Below are 22,806 nucleotides of genomic sequence, written 5' to 3' on the forward strand. Positions count from 1 at the left end.
AAACAATTACGTCACAGATAGCATAGCCCACTTACGCCGAATGTGCTGCCGAACCAAAACAACAATGGCGAACTACAGGGATGTGTTCATGCTGCAGAAGCTACTGAGCTTATTATGGCTTTTACAGCAAAATCTGATGCTCCTTTACCACCATGGTAAACAGCATACACTAGCTCTTCTTAAATCCACTGTGGAGAACAACCAGGAGAAAGTTTATGGCAGTTTTCTGTGATCTTCTCTCTTTTGGTGGCAGCAACGCAGCGCCACGTACAGGCTTGGCATTTATACTACAGCATTTTCAGTGGTTCCATGCTTACGCAGACATTTCCTGAAACCATCTCGTATTTACGGAAAACTTTTTCAAAACGAAATGGAAATAATTCATTTTGTCTCTGTGTAGACAAGGCCTGAGCTGGTAGCCTGTAGCAGGATGGGATTTCATATTGATATGGTGATTAGATTTACAATCAGAAGACAGTGCATTGTGTTGAGAAATTGCCCAGATACTTTGTGCGATTTTCGTTTTAGGTCAATCTGCTCTACGTGGACTGACACCTGCTGGCAACAGCCTCCTCTGAAGTCCTCTCTAGCGGAGTATCAAGTAAGGCACAGCAGAGTGGCGCTTCTGGCACATGTAACAGACCAGACCTGCTATGGGTTGCACCAGCTGTGCATACTGTAAGTTCAAACGTTGCCTAGTCTGAACGAAAGTTCTTACGTGCGACGGAGTTTACGCTCTCCTAACATTTAAAGTGTTGCACCAGCTGAGATAGTTTCAGTGTAGGCTTAGGTTATAACTTAAATCTCACACCTACTCTCACACCTATGGCTGTCATAGTGATAGCTCTGAGAGACGGGATAACCCGGAGGATGACAAGGAGATGAGGATTTTACCAGCTATTTGGTGTCAGCGCCGCTTTCTCCATGATCAGTAACACTGTTGTTTCCCATAAGCTGAGATATTTTTTGTCGTCCACTGTTAAATCATCTCATGTTATTAGCGATTTCAACACTCAATGTCAGTGTAGTTATTTTATACTGTCTCTAGGTTTAGGCTGTAGGCTTCAATACTCACATGTGCAAAATGCCTTGTCATGTGTTTCATCCACACTCCATGCTGTTTTAGGATTAACGGAAGTTAGCATACGTTATTTTTAGCCGTTAGCATCTGTAGCAAATGGGGGTAAAAAGGCTTTTCGGTATTCATTGAAGTAAGAGAAAATGTCATATCTGCATCCATATCTGTTAGTTAGGACGTAAACCTCTACTATTTAAGATCACCCTTACATCCCTGGAGCAACCAAACAATGACACACTTTAAGTTATAACTTAACTAGGTTAAACATTGAGTTTTGTGTGGACTTTAAACAGTATTTAAAGGCAGAGCTTACATATAGCTGGTGCAACAGGCTACAGAACCCGTGATATAAAGGAAGCAATTTTTTCAGTGTGTACTTTGTATGCATATCATTGCACAGACAGAGTATGTGGAATTTGTGGGTTAAAGATTCCATGTGTCATTATTTGCAATGATTTGCACTTTCTATACTGACTTCATTGGAGGGCTGGGTATCTGTTTGACAGTTTGGACATCACAGTAACATGATGAATGCATCTTTATGGAGAAAAAATGCAAGTGTACACAGCCTCCACGTACAAATCTGCATCCCAATCCGGGTGCCAACTGTGCCCTGACCTGTTTGCAAACTGTTAAGTAACATATAAAGAAGCTGGCTCAACCAAACACTCAAAGATGGAAATACAGCAGAGCAACAAGACCCACAAGCTTCTTATCCCTCTCCTCAACTTTTCAAGTTGTTTTTAGAAAGCCTCTGGAAGTGAGGGCAGAGAGGGTTGAAGACAGTACTGATGGTACTACGTTTTAAAGGCTAAGTGCAGATATGCTGTTGTAAAGGAGCTCGACTTTAGTTGTGTATTGAAAGTGCTCAAGCTGCGTCACAATGTCTTTTTCTATGTTTACACAAACCAGTCTGTGGTCCATTACTGGCTCACAAAAACACTGATCTAACCCCCACACCTGCTGTTCTTTAGCAAACGTGGCAACACACCTCATTTTGCATTGTTTAGTTTTACTCTTTTTTGGTTTAATGTTAATTTTTTGTATTGTTCAATTCACTGCAGACAGTAACAATTACCAAAGGTAGTTTTAAACAGCACTAGATGGAACAAACTGCCACTGTCACCTCTGCCGGTTCAAAATAATACATAAGAGAAACATAAAAATATATACCTGGGGCTTTACGTTGTTTTTATTTCCTGTTGAACTAAACCCATAACAAATACAAACTGAACAATGGCCTTTGCTGTCCCCAATGAGCTGATTTGCACCAAGCTCTGCTCAAAAACACTTTACATATTTTTCTCTCTAGATAAAAAAGATGTAACTGTGAGACACCGGAAAATCGATATCAAACATTTAAGATCACTACATTGTTGTGTTTCGCTTGCTAAAATCATAGCTTCATTGTTGATCTCTGTAGTTTGGCATCTTAGCCAACAGTTTGCTAGATTTTTTTTATTTCTGTTTCCACGTTTTTGAAGAATATTACTAAAAGAAAGGTTGTGAGAGATCTACTATGCTATTGTGTGTTTTGTTTAAAACAACTTTAAATTTCACTTTAAAAAGTAAAGTTTAGGCCTTGTCCATCACAGAACACATTAGAAAGTACACAATCTCTGCCGTCTTACTTTGTGGGGTAGCTTTTTCATTGCCCTTAATGCTTGAACTGTGTCTTTTTTTCTAATTTTCTAAAGTTGTGATTAGAGATGATCACTGAAACTGTGCAATGACACTGTTAGAAAGTGAGAAATTACTATTATCATTAGCTGGATAAACAAATTGTTTATTTGGGGGCTTTAACATGCCCAGGAATTCAGCAAAATTTTCAAATCAATGCATCTAAGGATGTTTCATAAAAGGTTCCAGTGTGTCCCCAGGAAATTTACAGAAAGGGATCCCCATATGTATTAAACTTGTTAATAAATCATGTCATTGCCAACAGAAAATTCCCTTGTTTTCAGTGTTATTGCTGCTACATCTATCTAATTTCCCTTTAGGGGGTAGATAAAATAATCTTATCATGTATCTGTCCTAGGTCTTTGTCCTTGACATCAAACCGTTGGACACTTAAAGCCCCTCAGAGGCATTTTTGACTGGTTATGAAACAGACTGAAATAACTGATGCCTCTTTGTGACCTTAGAAAAGCAAACAAGACAATCAGAGACTAATTTAAAAGTGTCTATATTGTGTATTCCAATGCCTGAAACCGATGCCACAAGGTAGGTGTCACTAAAAATTGTTAAGCACCATGCAGAAAAAAACCTTTTAAAAACATTTTCTACTGCAAATATCCTCAGTGAGCCAGAATCACAACAAACACACACATATATATATATATATATATATATATATATATATATATATATATATATACATGAATCTAATGACTGCTACTGTTGCAAAACATCACTTTTAAAGATTATTCATTTATTTACAAGAGTTTTGCCATTCGGAGGTAAACTGTTAGGTTACATTAAAAAAAAATGCAAAAAGTAGCATGTTGGAGTACTGTACCATAACTTCTTGCCACTTGGTACATGCCACTGGTATCCAGATGGTACAGAGCTAAATGTATGTCTATTTCTAAATGAGGTGGCTCTACCATCTTTGCAGGGCCCAGAACTCAATCTGCAACTCTGCAGACTGATAACTGGAATAACAAAAGTGAAATCTGCAGCGCTTTAATATGATCACAATCTGGCAATGACCTGGGCAGAGACATAAAGTGTTTTAGAAATCAATCCATTTAATCATCCATCCATTCCATCCAACCAACAACATTCCATCCAACAAACAAAGCAACCAACCATCCATGCACTTAACCAATTATTCAACCATCCAACCAACCCATTAACCAACCAAACAGCCCATTAACCAACAAGCCAACCATCCCATTAACCAACCAACCAACCATCCAACCAGCCCATTAACCAACAAGCCCACTGGCCCATTAACCATTCAACCATCCCATTAACCAATAAGCTAACCAGCCCATTAACCAACAAACCATTCCACTAACCAATAAGCCAACCAGCCCATTAACCAACAAACCATCCAACCAGCCCATTAACCAACCAACCATTCCACTAACCAATAAGCCAACCAGCCCATTAACCAACCAACCATTCCACTAACCAATAAGCCAACCAGCCCATTAACCAACAAACCATCCAACCAGCCCATTAACCAACCAACCATTCCACTAACCAATAAGCCAACCAGCCCATTAACCAACCAACCATTCCACTAACCAATAAGCCAACCAGCCCATTAACCAACCAACCATCCAACCAGCCCATTAACCAACCAACCATTCCACTAACCAATAAGCCAACCAGCCCATTAACCAACCAACCATTCCACTAACCAATAAGCCAACCAGCCCATTAACCAACCAACCATCCAACCAGCCCATTAACCAACCAACCATTCCACTAACCAATAAGCCAACCAGCCCATTAACCAACCAACCATTCCACTAACCAATAAGCCAACCAGCCCATTAACCAACCAACCATCCAACCAGCCCATTAACCAACCAACCATTCCACTAACCAATAAGCCAACCAGCCCATTAACCAACCAACCATTCCACTAACCAACAAGCCAACCAGCCCATTAACCAACAAGCCCACTGGCCCATTAATCAACAAACCATCCAACCAGCCCATTAACCAACCAACCAGCCTATTGACCAACCATCCAACCAGCCCTTAACCAACCAACCTGCCCATTAGCCAACCATCCAACCAGTCTACCTTGTCTGTCTACCTATCTCGTATGTACCTTCACAAAAGTCACACAGAAACATTCTGGGTTTTTTTTCTTACTAGAACAGGGGCTCCCAACCTTTCCAGCTTATGTCCCCCACACTGGGGACCCTACTGTTCATGGAAGTAGTCATAGTTGCATGCAGCTTGCACATTTAAAATAATTATGCAGACTTCAATTTTAAGGAGTTTTAGAACACTACCTTGATTTTATCATACATGTCCCCTAATGATGATGGTTTTAAAACAAACTGGACTAATTTCAAGTTTATATTTTTACTTTAATGAGTAAAATATATAATTTGAAATTATTTAAATATGTTTTTTGTTTCTGGAAGGCAACTCATGATTTCCTCTCAGTGTCTGGTGACCCCCACTTTGGGGTCCACTGAATCAGAGAACCATCACATTGTTACTTGTGAAAAACAGAGGTCATGTTACTAATGTTTTTGAATGAGAGGCCTAGCTGGAAGCAATTGTGAAAAGGCATGCAGAAACATTTTGGGGAGCAGGGGGTAAAGCAAATGCCATTACCAACAACACTGCAAGGAGTTTTGAAGTGGCAAAGTTTTCAGAATGCCCACTTTATAGTTGCTTCCCTATTATATTAATTTAAGGATGTCTGTATTTATTTTGTCTGTACTTCATTTGACCAGGAAGCCCCTTGCAGAAAGATTATTGGCACTGACTTAAATGACCTTGGCTGGATGTTTCAAGTGAGGGCCACTCAGATGTCAAAGGCCATTCCTGAAGACCCTCAGCACCCTCTGCATGCAAAGTTTAGATGTCTGCCATCAGGGAGGGAGGTTTACTTATCCTACAGATACCTGAGGTCATTTGTTCGTTTGGCTGTTGGGTTTTTAAAGAAGCTGTAGACACCACTGCCATTACACATACCAAACACATGTGACTGTTATGTATCATTCTGAATCTTACTGCCCGTCTTTCATGATAAAATTCATGGGAGTTATGTACAACGTGTATGTATTTATATATTTTCATGAATTATTATTATTTCAGTATAGCTGGTGTGGACTTCTGTTGCTCATTAAATTGCCCCTTGGGGACAATAAAGACTTATTTTATGTTGTTCTGAGATTATAATCACCTTCACAGGAGACCAGTCAAGATAGCACACCAGTTACAATCAGAGAAAGATTTTTAAAAATTGCAATAAACATGAGGGACAAAGAAAATTAAACCAACTGAATGAATCTATCACATTGTTCAGTTAAAGGATTAAAATGATCCAGTGGGACTAGATTTTTCCAATGTAGTGTGCTCTGCAAATTATTTCAGGTCCAGGGAGCAAAATAAGCTACGGCTTTTCTACCTAGCTCAGAGCAAACCTCTGGAACCAGGTAGGAAATCCACCCGGGGGGACGAAGCTTAAAACTACTGGAGGTTCCCATCAAAAAATCATAAATGTATTGGGGGAGTTTGCACAGTATTGCCTTAAACACAAAAGATGCAGATAAAGCTGTCTATACTAAGAGCCAGCCAACTAATTTATAAAGTGCACAGTGTTGACTACAGGCATCAGAGTTGGTTATAAATCAAAGAGCATATGAAGTCAATCAATCCTATAGAAACAGCTACAAAGCAGGGACCGATGTCAAAGGTAAAAGAAGAAGGAGTTTTCTGTACAAAAATCAACACTATCGTGCCATATCTTTACTAGAAGTGGACCGAGACTGAGACAGATGTACAGCAGATACTGATGAAGCTGTCTTCTGGCTGCACATGACACACAACCCAGTTACCACATGGCAGCCATGCCCTCAGGCTAATCCCATCTCTGGTTTATCTAATAACCAGAGGAGCAAAATTCATGAATCTTATACCATGAAGACATCATTTTATCCAACCTGACATTGTGACTGGGATTAACTCATACAATCAGGGCCTTTCTCTGGTTACAAAGAACATTATTAAGGAAATAGAAGGAGGACATATTTCATGCTGTCTCACAAACTTCACAGCCAAGAGAAAATGGGGTGAGCATCCTTTGGCTGCTGGTGTCTTATACACAAGTCATTCATTAGGAATTTGGACTGCTCTGACCACTCATTAGATTATAAATATTCTTAAAGGAGAGTTAATTCCATTCATACTTCAGCTGGGTCTTTGCCAGAGATTAATTTAACACCCACTAGAAACATCGCACTTTTGGCTTTGCATAGAGTCATGCAAGTGAATGAGAAGCTGTGCTTTGCAGTATGTGGGTTACGGTTAATTCCAGCGAGTGCATGACCGAGAGCTGGAGGGATGCTGCCGACCTAACCTCTCCGCGGTCAGCCACAGCGCCCACAGGAGGGTCCGGGCAGAGGCACACTCAGATAAGCAGTGTTTACTGTAGTCTGCACGTGGCTTTCACACCTCTGCAAACAGGCAGGGTTGGAAAACAACGTTTGAAGTTGGAGCAGAGAAGGTGGCAAAAAGGAACGCCACGGAAGAGGAACAGAGCCAGGCATGAGTGGGAAATAATGAAAGGAAACAATGAGAGACGGGAGACAGTTTTTATCATGCACTTCAAGAATAGAGAGAAGAGTGAATGGGAATGAAGAGAGTAATGATGACATGTCGAGAAAAACGTTGAAATTTTGAGAAACAAGATTTTTTTTTCCTTTTTTTTAGGAAAAATCAAATCAGTACAGACATTTCTTTGCACAGTCTCATAAGAAGTCTTTATGCTGATGACTGAATAGTGTTTATGAGCTAAAAGAGAAAGAATATCTTTGTTACTTAAACCATTTCAGAAGTTCAGTTTTCATCTTTATAGTGGGTTTTATTGACTGTAGTCTCATCTGCTGCTCAAGTTGATTTTCTTCTATTCGATTTGTAAAAATCAATTTCATATTTATGCTAAAATGTTGACACTTCACTTCTTTGGAACAAAATTTTAATTTTATTCTTAACTTTTCAAATTAAATCTCAACATTTTAACTATTCTCACAGTTTGGAGTTTTATCTCAACCTTTTGACTTTATCCTCAGTGTTCTGAGTTTATTTTCAACATTTCCACTTTATTCGGAAAATTGTGTTTCAGCTTTGTTCTTGGATTTTTCAACTTTAATTTTAAAATTTCTGCTGTAAATTTTTCCTTTCTACTTTATTACTTAACATTCAAACCTTCTGATGAAATTGGACTTCAGTTTCACTGCTGTTGCATCTCTTCCTTCATTCTGATCCTGTACCATCTGCTGTGGTGCGAGATCTTGAAGTATTTTTCTCACTATACCAGCATTATTCTCTGTATTTCAAGTTTAACCTCAACAATACCACTTTTTCCTCAACATTTGAACTAATTCACTAAACTGTACACCCATCTTTCTTGTAACTTCTACATCTTTTTCTAAACATTTAAAATTTTTCTCCAAGGTTGACTTAGTCACAAAATTGTATTTGAACTTTAGAAATACACTTGAACATTTCAGCATCATTCAGAACAATTTTTACCATGTACAGTGCTTGACAAATTTATTGGACCACCTGTCATATTTGTCTCAAAGACCATCCAGCATCATGAAGTGCTTTAATCCGGACTCTTTCATTTTAACTGAGCTCTCCACGTTTTACCATTTTGAACAGGAATGAGGAATTTCAAACTGAATTCACCCAAATTTGAACCGGCTCACTGGGCTTCTCTGAGAAGTCAGAAATTAATCAAGCATAACATTCAACCACTAAAACTCATTTTTCTGTTCAGAAATGTAAGTGCAGCTGTGGCGCAAACCTTACTTTCGGTGGTGGTCTAATAAATTTGTTAAGCAATGTACATGATATTTATTACCTTGCAAAGCAGATGGATTCCCCGTTTCCGTGTTTCATACTGGCAAATCCATATTGCAAACTCTCATCTGACGGGTTTGGGCCCAGTTAGAAAGTGACAGGACCAATGAGCGTCAAGGGGCAGTGCTTTTGGGTCTGGTTGAGTCGTGACGTAAGCAAGCAGCGACAAGAGGCCGGTGCAGTTATGGCGGAAGAGATTAGCATGAATGCTGCTAAAGTGACAGTTTTATCAGAACCTGACAACATGTCTTCGTTAAAAGAAGAACAAAGAACAGCAGTGAGTTTTTTTTCTTTTCAAAAACGACAAAAGTCATTTACTGACATGTCTACAGTCCCCATGCCTTATGCAGTTCTCTATGGAGTTTACTCGTTGGTAGCGGTGCACCTTGGTTTGAGGCTATGACGTAACATGTTTTGTTTGTTGCATGTAAGGTTATAATATTCAGGCTTTATTTATGAAATGTTCTGCAATCTTATTTTTTTTGCATTTATTCCAAACATTTTGCCTTTATTTCAGATATAACTTTTATTCCAGAAATTTTGACTTTCTTCTAGATGTTTTGAAAATACTCACAAAATTGTACATTAGTTCCACTCTTGCAATTTCAACCTTTTTAAATGTTTTGACTACTTTTGACACTTTGACTTTATTATCAAAATTGCGATTTAATTTTTCTGGACTTTATAACTTCACATTCTGACTTCATTCATGAAACTACACATCAGTTTAACTTTTTTAATTCCAACCTTTTTTCTTGACATTTCAACTTTATTTGAATTTCGGCATTATTCTCAAAGTTTCAATTTTTCATAAAATTTAAAGTTTATTCACTAAATTTACAAAGTCCATATGTTTCACTCCAAAAATTGTAACTTTTTTTGTCCAACCTTTCAATGTATGCTTGATGTTTCAATTTTTCTTTGACGTTATGATTCCATTGACAAAATTGTATTTCAAATTTTTGAAAGTTTCAATTTCATTCTTGGAATTTCAAATTTTGACGTCTTTACTTAACACTTTTAAACTTTATTCACAAAATTTGTATTTCACCTTCATCTCTTTCAATTTCAACTTATTTCTGAACATTTTGACTTTATTCCCAGAATTGAATTTCAGTTTTCTTTTGATTTCTTCTTGACATTTCAAATTCTACAATCGACGGTATTTTGACTTTGTTCAAGAATCTGTGTTTCATTTTTACTCTAAATATTTTGACTTTTCCTCAACATTTACCCTATTTATTCCACTTTACTTGAGAATTGGGATTCAACCACTTTTTAAACCTGCGATTCTTGACAAGTGGCATTTGATTTTTCCCTGGAATTTCAACTTTTTCTAAATAAACTGTACTTTGACTTTAATTAAAATAGACATTTGAACATTTTGGCTTTGTTTTTCAAATTTTATTCCAATTATAATTAATGATAACTGAACAATAACTTCCTTCAACACCTTTCACCTTATTCTCAATTTTTTTTTTTTTTTTTTTTTTTTTTTTTTTTTTGACATTTCAGCTTTTTTCTCAACATTACAATTTTTCAAAAATTGTAATCAAGAATATCTTTCAGTCTTTGATGTTTTTCTTAGCATTTCTGACCTAATTCATCAAACATTTAACGTTAAAGTCAACATTTAAACTTTAATCTCAACATTTAGACTTCTTCCTCAGTGTGCATGATGGAAATCTGTCCCTCCTCTCATTTTTCTTCTCCTGTCTGACCCTAATACTCTTTCTTTAAACACGCATGTTGTCACTGCAGCCTTTTCCACCTAAAAGCACATGCACACAATCACAGCACAGACTGACACAGCACGGGATAACTGTCGTGGATTTTTAACAGCTCTCTGAAGCAAACTTGTGCTCTAAGGTGAACAAATCCACTCGCACACGCATGCACAAAGCAGCCTGCAGAAAGCATGCAGCAGCGCTTTGCATCATGCCCCCAAAAATCCGGCTGGATGTGAGGAGAGCCGGAGGCAGATCCACTAAAAAAAACCCGATCCCACCTTTAGGACACTAGGTCGTGCAAAAAATAATAGCATGACTGTGCTTATTGCACCCCAGCCCTCCTCCTCCTCCTCCTCCTCTTCCTCCTCTGTGGTCAGGACAAGCCCTTTTCCCCGCATTCAAGGCGTAGCGGCGCAAAAATAATGTGAAGGACACCCCGCCTCCCCCCTTCCCTTCCCTCTTCCCCTCACCTGGCATATCGTCTTCAAAATCCATGTCGTCCTGTCCCTCGTCTTCATTACTCAGCGACCCCGGCATCTTTATCTCATAGCCCCCAAACCCCTTTTAGGCTGAGAATACTGAAAGTTAACCCTCCAGACGCCGCAGCCCAGCCTCTTTCTTCACCCAAAAACAAATCTAATCCGCGCTCTGGTAATTTTTTAAATTTTTATTTTTTTAAACGGCATCTGGAGCTTTCTCTCCAGGACTGAAAAATAAAAAAAACATATCTTTATATTTTTTTTATTCCACTGATCTCTATCCAGGTCTTCCAGTCTGAAAAATAAGAAAGACAAAAATGGAACACACATGCCCAGATTGTGACGTCTGGTCTGTTGCCATGACGATGCATCCCATAATTTCACCCACAACTAGTTAGTCGTGCTCTCCTGGTAACCACTTTAACTAGTAGTGAGCTAAGAAATGATAAAAAAAAAGGGAAAGAGCGAGCTGAAGCGCCATGTGCCCCGCTAATAGACAGAGAGACAGTCCTGCTGCTGTCGCCTTTAAAGTCCGGAGAATAGAGACACAAACTTCTGCTGCTGCTGCTGCTGCTGCTGCACGCCGCACTCACTCAAACAAACAGGCTTTTTAAAGGGGAAATCTTTTTATTAACGCTTCAGATCCAACACTCATATACAGCCATGCGTGTCTCTTTACAGGCTGGGACATTTTTCTGAGGCGGATAAATAAATGAAAAGAAAGAGAGATGCACACAAGTGGTGTCTGCTGGCTCCTGCTGTGTGAGCAGTGCTGCCTGTCTGTGGTCTGACTGTTGTCGAGGTTACCACAGCTGAGCCACACGATCATGAAGACCCACAGAGAGGAAGACTCCACCGAGGGCTCCAGAAATAACACTTTACACACACTGCAGGCACCCAATATAGTCCAGTATACATATTATTAGTATATTTTTATATATTATCATTTTTAGCACTTTTATAATTAGGCTATGTAAGTTTTAAAAAAATATGTATTTTTAGAAAATAAATAAAGACATTAGTATCTAAAAGTCTAAAGGCTTAAAAATAACATGCATCATGACGAAAAGTCATAATAATGAAGTGGAAAGTAAATTATGACATAAAATGTCAAATTATAAGATAAAATTTCATAATTATTAAAAACAAAGTTTGACATAAAAAAGCAGATTATGAGATAGTGAGTAAAAAAGAGTAAAAGGCATGATTGTGAGGAAAAGATTTAATATGACACAAAATATAGGTAATTATGTGATTACACATCAAGATCAGGAGACAGTAAGTCATAAAAGTAAAAAAAAAAATGTAATTAAAAGTCAGAAATATGAGAGATAAAAGTTTTTAATTGGGGCTTAAATGCCATAAAAATATAAAAACTGAAATTATTAAAAACAAATTCAATATTGTGAGATGACACAACTTTATTATGAGATGGCAGATCATAAATATTAGAGAAAAAGTTAAAAATAAAAAGTTGTAAATCTGGCACAGTTGACAATCATGTAATAGAAAGTTGAAATTATTAAATAAAAAGTCAATATGATGAGATATGAATATGAGAAAAGTAACAAAAAATGTTCAAGTCAAAATTATGATACAAAAGTCCTTAATATGGCAGAAATCCATAATCATGTAAAAGTAGGTTGAAATTGTTAAATAAAAGTTCAAAATATGAGATGACAACTCTTTAATATAAGATGCTAAGTCATCAATATGAGAGAAGTTACATATTTTTAATTTACAGTAAAAAAAATGAGATAAAAACCCAAAGTAGGGAATAATTGCCATAATTATGTAAAGACTGTTAAAATTATGAGAGTCAAAATTATGAGATAACAGTTTGTTATTATGAGATGGTAAGTCATCATATGAGAAAAAGTGAAGACTATTTGATTTAATGTAAAAATTATGAGATAAAAAGCCCTACATACGGGATTAATGCCATAATTATGTAAGAGAAAGTGAAAATCATTACATTCATCATGATATTATGACAGGACAACTTGAAATTCTGAGAAGTTAAATATGAGATTAAAAGTCGAATTTAAAAAGAAAAAACAGAAACCTTGAGTCAGTGATCTAAAGTCAAAATTCTGAACTAAATTGAAATTTTTACTGTTTTGATTTTTTTTTTAAGTCATGACATTGCACCAACTTTTGAAATCATGACCATGTCTTAAAATTTAGACTTTTGAAGCAGGGATAGCTCAAGATGTAGACTTAACTCTTCAATGTCTTTTTTTCATGACTTTTCATCCCATTATTATCACTTTTAATATCGTAACTATGATCATAATCATGACAATGTCACAATGTAGGGCTTTTTAATCCTGTTACTGTAACCCAGGGGTGTCCAAACTATGGCCTGGGGGACCATAATGCGGCCCGTGGTCCAGTTTTGATTGGCCCACAGCAAATTCTACAAATAAAATGAATTATGGCCCGCATTTGCTTGACTGTTCTGTACTTCACAGTTTCAGCACAAGATAGTGTTACCATGGCAATTCTGTAAACAAACATCTTGACAAGAAGAATTAATTGATGTGTTTTTTGTGACTAAAGTAAGACAACCCTGTACAAGGTAAACATATTGGCAACCAAAATCATAATATTTTGTTTTCTAACTCCCTGATAGGTTACGACAGCAAATAGCAGTACCAATAATACTCTGGGGGGCAGAGCCAATGGTAGCTAGGGCTAAAAAGGGCCCCAGAAATCTCATTGGCACCCCCAACAACCTGGAAATTATTGAGTGTTTGCATTGTTTGCCATTAAATCCTCCTTCTGCTTCTGACTTAATGTCATATACCTTGCCTTGGATAATAAAGCGGCCCCAACGTCCTTATGTGGCCCTCCTTGGAAAAAGTTTGGACACCCCTGCTGTAACCTCTTCTCAGAAATGCTTGGCTTTAATTTTTTCCGTGCTTTCTATTTTTACTTGCACAATCATACACACCCATATCACATCTGTATCATCTTTTTCCTTGGCCCACCTCTCTAATTACCACAAGCAAATTTCTTGTTAAATCTCAAGCTATTTCACATTTACCCCTATAAGTGAAGCTGCATAGAGTCAAATATCTACGCTTTGATAGATTTTAGCCTGTGCTGGGGTTTTTTGTGAACATAATGGTTGTATATTCTTCTCTTGTCCTGAGTGATGAACAAGGCATCAACTTTTACTTTCCGCACCAGCACTTTGTTTGCAATAGAAGCATAATGCAAGTGTCTTACAGCTACTCAAATGTCTAAGCTCCAAAACAAAGTAAAATATAATTTTACATTAACTTTACAGAGATCACAAGTGAGGCTTCGCCTTTCTCCAGCAAAACATAACACTGTTGAGAGCCCAAATTACTTAATGACCAATCAAAATCATCCCAAATGTTTTGTATAAATTCAGAGGGATTTACTTTGAATAATTGGAACTATTACGAAAGAAAAAACTTGTTTTATAGCAGAGTTTAGTAAAAAATCATTTACACCAGGAACAGCATGGTGCAGACTGGTCACAAAATAAGGGTTCATAGTGCAAGTCTGCAAGAAAGGGCCAGCAGAGGGCGCTCATGTTACACAACATCCTGGTAAAAATCTAAAGGACACGACAGATCATATTTACACAATCAACAAGTCAAATAGAGGAAAATGATTGCAAGTGGAATCATTATCTCTGCATGCAGATGCAAGATCCTTCTAATAAAAGGTGCTTAAGTCATAAAGTTAAAATTAAGAAAATGGAGTCATTTAAAACAAACAATACTGCACAAAATTCAGTTACAGCTGTATTTTGAAAAGTTAATCAGCGTTTTTTCTAAATCAGTGTTTTTCTGTTTAATGGACTGAACCAGAATAACACATTTTTAATTTCTTGCATTTCACATTAGTGTTTGATATTATACCAAAATTTACAACTTTTCCTTTAAAAGTTAGTTGACTATCATTGCAGCATCAAATATTTAAATGTCCATGTTGAGTGTTTTTATCATGTCAAAGCTTGATCTAAAAGCCAACAGGACTTCAACCGGGTCGAGTTGACTTTAAAATCAAGCTTTGAAAGTCAAAGTGAAGGTCTGTATTTAAGTCCTCTACTGCTTATGGTGTAAGGACAGATTGTTAAAAAAAGCCAACACACATTCTCTCCTTTGTTTTGACTTTTTATTAAAAGTGATGTCAGGCTTAATCCTCCTCCTCCTCTTCCTCTTCATCTTGGTTGATCTGGAAGTAGCGCAGCTCGTAGCTCTCTTTGGTGTTCGCCACAACCCTCAACCAGTCCCTGAGGTTGTTCTTCTTCAGATACTTCTTGGTGAGATACTTCAGGTACCTGGAATAGAGAGGGAAAAACAGTCATGGGGATATTAGTGGAAAAGTAGATCATAATGAAAATAATGAGAACAAGATATGATGGTCAAGCCTTAACACAAAATGGGATCTATAAATATCCTCAGAACAAGGATACTGAAGTCCATGTAAATGCAGACATTTATTAAAAAATACTTGTTTATTCCATTAATCAATAACCATGATGACACAAAAATATTACAGATTAGCTGGTTCTGTTTAAGTGAACAGAAATATTGTCTTCCTTTTGATTAATGACAGCAAATAAAGAGTAGCTGGACAAAAACTATATGAAGACATCACTTTTGGCTCTTAGGGAAGAGAAACTTTTTGGACAATTTGTGAGTGAAATGGTTTCTACTAGGGATGCACCGATGCATCAGGTTAACATTGGAATCAGCCGATATCGGCCCATTTACAATCATCAGCCTTCTGTGGATAATTCGGCGTGAACAAATATCAACAGCTAGTGCTAATCTCTTGTGTATACTGGCATCTGGTACACAACTAAAACAATTTAGAATTTTTAATAAGGCAGCAAAAGTCACCTGTTAAACAAAAACTGATCTGTTTGCATGGTCAAGCATCAGAGACAATGTTGGCATAGTTAGAGTCTTACACAAAAGAAAGTAATGAGAAAAAAAATGTTATCAGTATTGGCTAGATTCTTACTTCAAACATCAGTATCAGCCCTAAATTTCAGTGTGTACACCTCTAGTTTCTACGTCATTGGATCAGTTGACTGTTTAATCAGCATTTAGATAATTGTTTGTCTCAACCCTGCTGTTTTACCATAGCCTCTGCATTCAGCTTTAATGCAACAATGTATTAATCTTATTTTGGGGGGTTTTTCATCTTTACTGACCTTCCAACTGAGCTCTCAAAAAACGTGACAAACTCTCGTTTTTCCTTTTTTTTTTTTTTTTTTTTTTGACAGAAATAGAAAAACGATCCACTTTCTCTTGTTTTCATTTTGGTCACAAAAATGGGAAAAAAATCAGAAAGGGGTCAAATTTTTGTTTTTTTTTACAATTCCATTATTCTGATTTTTTGTTTTAATGAAATACTTGAGCAAAAGGAAACCCATTGCAAAATGTGAACATTGGACCCCCTTTAAAAAAAAAAAAAAAATAGTTTTCCCATTTTTTGTGACCAAAATGAAAAAAATGAGAAAACGAATCATTCAGTTTTTCCAGTTTCTGGCAAAAATAGAAAAACAGAATAACAAGAGTTTATCCTGATTTTTGTCCAGTTTTTTGTCCAGCCCAGTTTCTATCAGGATCTGCCAGAAATTACACTGACCACTGAACCAGCATCTAACGTGACACTTCCTTTAGCAGTTTTGAAATGCTGGGTTTTAAAGGTGCTCTATAAATCTCCTTGTGTCATTTTAGTTTGAGACAGCATAAAGCTAGGGTTTAGTTTTGTATTTTTCCCAATTTAATGAGAAAGGCAAACAGAACACTTAACTGACAAAAAACAGTTTGTATATCTATTAAACTACAAGTATGAACACAAGTCATGGTTAAGCAGGAATACCATTATTAAAGTATATTTTGATAATTTTCACAACATGAAAACAATGTTTTTTTTTCTGCAGAGGTTACAGGAGATTTCAGCAGACAAACTAAGAGAACATCTGTCAGTAAATTTCCAGAAGTGTTGCAGTAAAGATAGAATGTGTTGGAGTCACCCTCTGGTGGTGGTGTTGGAAGATCAATTGCAGTTTGAGTATTCCAACTTATTGAATATTTTCAATTAGGGCCAGATGGTCAAAAAAAAAATCAAATCTCGGCATTTTTTAGCTAAAGGGCAATATATATATATGTTATGTTCTATAACAAATTAACAGACTCTAGAGTCTGCACACAGACTCTAAACTGTACAAAAAGGTTGTCTACATCTCCATACAGTGACGTTGTCAAAATTGTCTTGATGCTTAAATCTAATGAGTATCCAAATAATTTTAAAAAATGTTTAAATGATCACTGGTATCAAAAAGGGCGGATACTTAAAGGTCTTCAGTCATATTTTATTTTCTAATAAGCAGAAAATAATTGTCAACAAATGGGAAAAAAGCATAAAAGACATGGAGCAATGAAATTGCTCACTCCTACGCAGTTATCACTTTTCCAAATGTTGTCAACATATTTGTGAAAATTATACAGTATGCAGGAGTTTGCCGCCATTTTTAATGATTAAGAACAATATATCACCCAATATCTGGTGCCTTGAACTCATATTTTTCTTGATAAAGTATCAAATAGCTATTGATACAACTAGATTTCTTTTCTAATAATACAGATTCTCCGTTCATGAAACAAAAGGATAATTTCCCCATTCCCAAACATGTCTTGCTTGAGAATGAGGCTTTTAAGCCTTTCTGTTTTTATTGATCCATTTATATCCTCCAGTTTTTACTTTGGTGCTGCGTCTGTGTTTTACTGTTTGTGTTTTATTGGTTGTTTTATTGTTTTTGATTTTTACTGTAGGCACTTTGGTCAGCATTTTGTTGTTTTTAAATGTGCTTTATAAATAAATTTGGGTTGGATTAGATTGGATGTCCACCATATTATCTTCTGGCCCATAAACATGTTGCTGTTAGTGGTTCTTACTTTAAACTGTCTTTTTCCTGAGCATTAGGTGTGGCTTGATCCCTGCTGGACTCTCTCAGTTATAAGTCACTTCTGCTTTTTCAAAACCCTCAAATTCTCTGCTGCATAAACAGGCCTGTTTGTTAGTTTTTCACAACTCTCTTAATGATTAATGCTTCACTTCAATGTTTTGAGCATCAAAGAACATTTCTTCATTCTTTCTACTGCAGCAATAGCCTCTGCAGCAAAAAGAAGACTAAAAAAACACCAAAAATAACTACACAGCATGATCCCAAAAAGTCCAGATTTTTATTTTGAAGGCAGAACTGTCAATAAATCTTATTTACAACTAAAATTAAACATTTTAGTGAAAAAAATAAAAAGGTCTTTGCAATTAAATATTTTTCACACAACTTTTAGGGCCAATGCTTATAGAAATCCGAGTTATTTTTGTAGATTGATGTTTACACCACATCTTCCACTTCAAAATGTGTTAAGTCCATCACAAATATGCATTTATACCTTTACTTGTAATTGTGTAAACCTTTGAAAGCCCAATAATTCTCCAAAGGCTAAACTTATAACTCAACATTCCTAAGAAATACTGCCTTGTTTATTCATCACAAAGCCTTCAAGCAGTTTGAGCTTATTTATGACAATATTCTATTATCATGAGAAAATGAAACCCATATACATCCAGGTGAGGCTGAAAATTCCCTTTTAAAGTTATTTCATAAACATCTAGTACACATGGATAGAGAAATGAGTGGACAAAATTTCCATGAAGTGGTACCCAACAAACCTCTAAAAGCCACATCCCGATTTAAATACAATGAGTAAACCTCTAAGGACATTAGTAATGCTGCTTTTATAATGGATGCCATTCTTTTCAGCAGTCTTTGGTGAAAAACGGTGGGCTACTGTCAAAGTTCAGAACTGTGTTTTTCCCAAATATTTGTGTCATAACTCAGAAATGCAGTTGTAAGCTGCAGCAAAAGCATAAGAAACTATTCAGAAGACATTTATGGGTTTTCAAAATATAACAAGGCCCTACAAAAAAAAAAAACAAAAAAAAAACAATACTTGTGAGCAGCTACTGAACCTGATCTTTCTCTCAGAAGATTCATTTTTTTCTTTACAGAGCTGTAATATCTCTACAGACACACTCTTAGGAGATGTAGTCCTATAATGCGGCAGTTGATAGTTTTATTATTTCTTATATCATACAAAGAACTGTTGTTGTGTTTCTCGTTAAGTAGCTGCACCAGTCAGCCCTTCAAATTACATACTGATATTTTTCCTCAATTGTTTGCAGGCAGATTCTAAAAAAAGTTATTACAAGAAAACTAAATGCAAAAAACAAACTTCAGTAACCCCATGTTTAATGTTGTATTACAGCTGCATTGTGTGTTGTACCTCTTTGAGAAGGGAACTTCAGAGTTCACAGCGATTTTACTCTTGCTCCTCTCAATGGAGACAACACCTCCTCCAAGGTTCCCAGCCTTGCCGTTCACCTTGATGCGCTCCTGCAGGAACTGCTCCTATTGGTGTAGAGAAAAGAAAAGGTCTCTTGCTGCAGTGATCATGATGATAGACATACTGGTCCATAAAACTCCACAAAGTCAAGATGACATCTTGAAACCATGCTGGATTTTATCAAACTGAATGGATTTCATTTGATAGGGTAATGCAATTTAACATTATGTCCCAATACAAAACATACACTGATGCTCCACAGCTTCCTGATTTCTATTGGTTAAGGAAAAGTAAACTATTTTCAGCTGAGAGCACAGTGAGCATGGAGATAAAACACAGCTGATGCCCGGGGCATTTGTGCTCAGGAGGCTGAGCCCTGAATAAGCTGGACTGCATTAGAATTGTGTTGAAAATTAGCACTACTAGCACAATTGTCAGCTGTGGGCACAGTGCTTAGTAATGCAAAGCTTCTATTTGTAGAGGATTATGAGCCCATACTGTCATACAACATCCAAATTAGGAGGAAACACGTACCACAAAATAATCTCTGCTGCCTGAGACAGTATAGTGGCCAATCAAATTAAAACAGCTAAGGTTTTTTGATGCTGTTCTTGAGATTTTCATTTGCATATTTTCCTGAGTGTGTGGAAAGGATGGCTGAGAAGGTCATCTGGGCATCTATTCAAGATCCCAACAAGGTGCAGGAAGGGAGCTCTCTGCATTTCAAGAATCCCAAAAATAGACGGTTCCTGCATTAAATACAGCTAGGCAAGACAATTTTTGAATCTTTATTGGAAATGTGGGAGACCACAGACCTAAGGGCAGTTTCAGATAGTTTTTTCATCTTATAATTCTCTGGATGCACACACCAGACTTGGAGACCACACACCTGCTGTTGGCAGTTATAATTTCACAGTAAAGATTCCCCATCTACAAGACCCCCAAGATAATGAGGAGTTCATCTTTAAAACTGTGAATGAATTTGAAAGTTTTGGTCATGGTTTTATTCACTTTATATAATGAAAATGCCTAAGATAATTCACAGATGGGGTCTGTGGTGTATGTTGCCAGTTTAGAGGGAAAAAGAGAGGTTTATTAAAATGTTTATGAAAAAGGATTTATAACACTACAGATCAAATAGCCTGTGCATACCTTTCCTATACCATAAAGTCACACATCACACCTACAACACTGCACCACTGAGCTCCAAAGTGAATACTGTGTAGTATTAGGCACAAACAAAGTTGGCAACCTTATACTAGGTCTTTAGTTTACTAGGATATGTCCAAAACAGTCATATCCACTGATTGAGCAGGTTCATTTGACCCTGTGGTGTAAGAGTCTGACACCTACTGATCACTGTTTATCAATAAAGATGTCACTGATGTCTGATCTACTTACAAAGTTGGCAGCATCCATGATGCCATCTTCGACAGGGTGAGTGCAGTCCAATGTAAACTTCAGGATCTGCTTCTTCCTCTTCCCACCTGGCTTCCTGACCACCTGCTTTTTCTGTCACACAGATAGGAAGGCTATATCAGACCCACATACGAGACTGTGATAGCATATGGAGCATTTTAACACATGAAGGTAGAATTCAAACAATGACGAGAAATGAGAAAATAACATATAATCGATCATTATGTTTCCAAGAGCATATATGGCTTCCATTTAGGAAAAAAGGCCAAATAGTTCGACTTTACTCGCATGTTTTACGTTAACTTCTGCTAAGTGTTAGCATTACACTGCACTGTTAACCAACGTGGTGTTGGCTAACACAGTAAACAAAGCTACTAAAGACGCTAAAACATCCGTGGCTGCTTTATTTCTGTTTGTTTATTATTGGTAATTCTTTAAATACACTAGAGACGCTTTAATATATCGTAGAACTGGGGTTGAATTGGCAGTTTAGCTACTTACGATCGGTGCCATGGCTGTCACATTCAGCAAAAGGAAGGAGCAAAGGCTACGCAGGAGGATTAATACCTGACTGCAACATCGATCGAATCGATGTATCTGGGATTGATTAAGCTAAGTTTGGATTTTGTTGTACAGTAAACAGATAATAACCAACGCTAGCTAAACCCTGCAGGTATTTCTACTCTTAAAGCGCAAAATTAGACCTTTTTTAAATTATAGGAGTGTCTGGATTATTTAAAGGAAACAAATAAGGCAGCAACAGTAGAAAAAAGTTCTGATACTTTTGAATTTACCCGTCAACTGTCGCCTGATCCGTCGTCTGTCAATTAGAGCTAGCTTAAACTTGCGCTAAACTTTCTTGTATTTTAGCCTAAAATCTGTTTGATAGTTGGCTTTAAAGCTGCTTTTTTTAATCTCTAAAAAAAAACTGTTTCTAACCTGTAATGATTGACAAGTATTATGAATAACTGAATGTCTGTTGTTGGTTGTTAGGAAGACACAGTTTATCTCAGAACCTTACTTTGGAGTGAGTGCACAACAGTTAAACTGAGAAGAAAACACCGAATATTGTAAAATAATAATAATAATAATAAAGTAAATAAATAAAAACGTACAATAAAATTCAATATACACTGGAATAAAGTTTCCAGAATCAATTAAAATTAGTTAATATGTGTTGGGTTCAAACTGAGCGTTCTGTAAGAGACAGTTTCTGTATTAAAAATCAAATTACATGATCTTTTCATCTTTAACCTCCAAGGACATTTATGGGCTGATTTCTGGTTTATTGGGACACTTTAAATTTGTGCCATCTGACAGCTTTTTTGCATGAATTTGAAGACATGATACAGTTTTGTGAAACTGAAGATGTTGATTATCCAATTCAGGAGAAAGATAGTTTTATCATGTTGTTTGAAGGATTGTGGAAACTGGTTCAAAACTATTTTTCTGGTTACATTTGGGTAATTGGGATAGGACAGTTGATCCCTGATTGAGACTATATGCTTTGATTTACCTCTCTACGAATTTTAAGATTAAAAGTCAAAATCATTGGACAGACAGACATAATTATGGATTTAAAATAAGTAACAATTTTGACTAATGTCTGAATGATGACTTGCTTTCTTAAAATTTTGAATTATTTTCCTCATAATTTCAATTTTATGTTATAATCATATTTTTTTTTAAATTTTTTATTGTTTATGTGAGAATCATGTTCTTTGATTTTTTTAAACACATTCAACTCCATCCAACCCACCATACTCAAAGACAAGCTCACGGAGATGGGAGTGGATCCTTCCTGTGTTTCTTGGATCACAGATTACCTGACAGGAGGGCCACAGTTTGTCAAGCTGGGGAACTGTGTTTCTGGGACATTAATGAGCAGTACAGGGGCTCCACAAGGGACAGTCCTGGCTCCATTCCTGTTCGCACTGTATACATCAGACTTCAAATACAGCACTGAGTCCTGCCACATTCAGAAATACCCTGATGACACTGCTATCGTGGCATGTATCAGAAATGGACATGAAGCCGAATACAGGAATCTGATAAGTGCCTTCAGTGACTGGAGTCACAAAAACTGCCTGCTACTCAACACCTCAAAGACAAAGGAAATGATCATA

At 36.7% G+C, this 22,806-nt stretch overlaps 2 protein-coding genes across 5 annotated transcripts in view; both read right to left on the reverse strand.

Moving 5' to 3' along the window:
* chd5 (chromodomain helicase DNA binding protein 5) overlaps positions 1-11,133 on the reverse strand; it is a 98,705-nt gene extending 87,572 nt beyond the window's left edge. For all 4 annotated transcript variants that reach the window (XM_041816596.1, XM_041816605.1, XM_041816589.1 and 1 more), the window contains exon 1: positions 10,845-11,133. In XM_041816596.1, coding sequence (XP_041672530.1) covers positions 10,845-10,911 — 67 coding nt within the window. In that variant the 5' untranslated portion in view covers positions 10,912-11,133. The remainder of the gene's footprint in view (positions 1-10,844) is intronic.
* A 3,861-nt stretch (positions 11,134-14,994) lies between these two features.
* On the reverse strand, positions 14,995-21,267 carry rpl22 (ribosomal protein L22). Its single transcript, XM_041783237.1, has 4 exons — positions 21,182-21,267; positions 20,663-20,773; positions 19,202-19,326; positions 14,995-15,174 (listed from the first exon to the last, which is right to left on the reverse strand). Exons 1-4 carry the CDS (start codon positions 21,191-21,193, stop codon positions 15,030-15,032), a joined length of 393 nt encoding a protein of 130 aa, XP_041639171.1. The 5' UTR covers positions 21,194-21,267; the 3' UTR covers positions 14,995-15,029.
* Between the last annotated feature and the right edge of the window lie 1,539 nt (positions 21,268-22,806).

The sequence above is a fragment of the Cheilinus undulatus genome, linkage group 3 (assembly GCF_018320785.1).
Source record: "Cheilinus undulatus linkage group 3, ASM1832078v1, whole genome shotgun sequence".
NCBI lineage: Eukaryota > Metazoa > Chordata > Actinopteri > Labriformes > Labridae > Cheilinus > Cheilinus undulatus.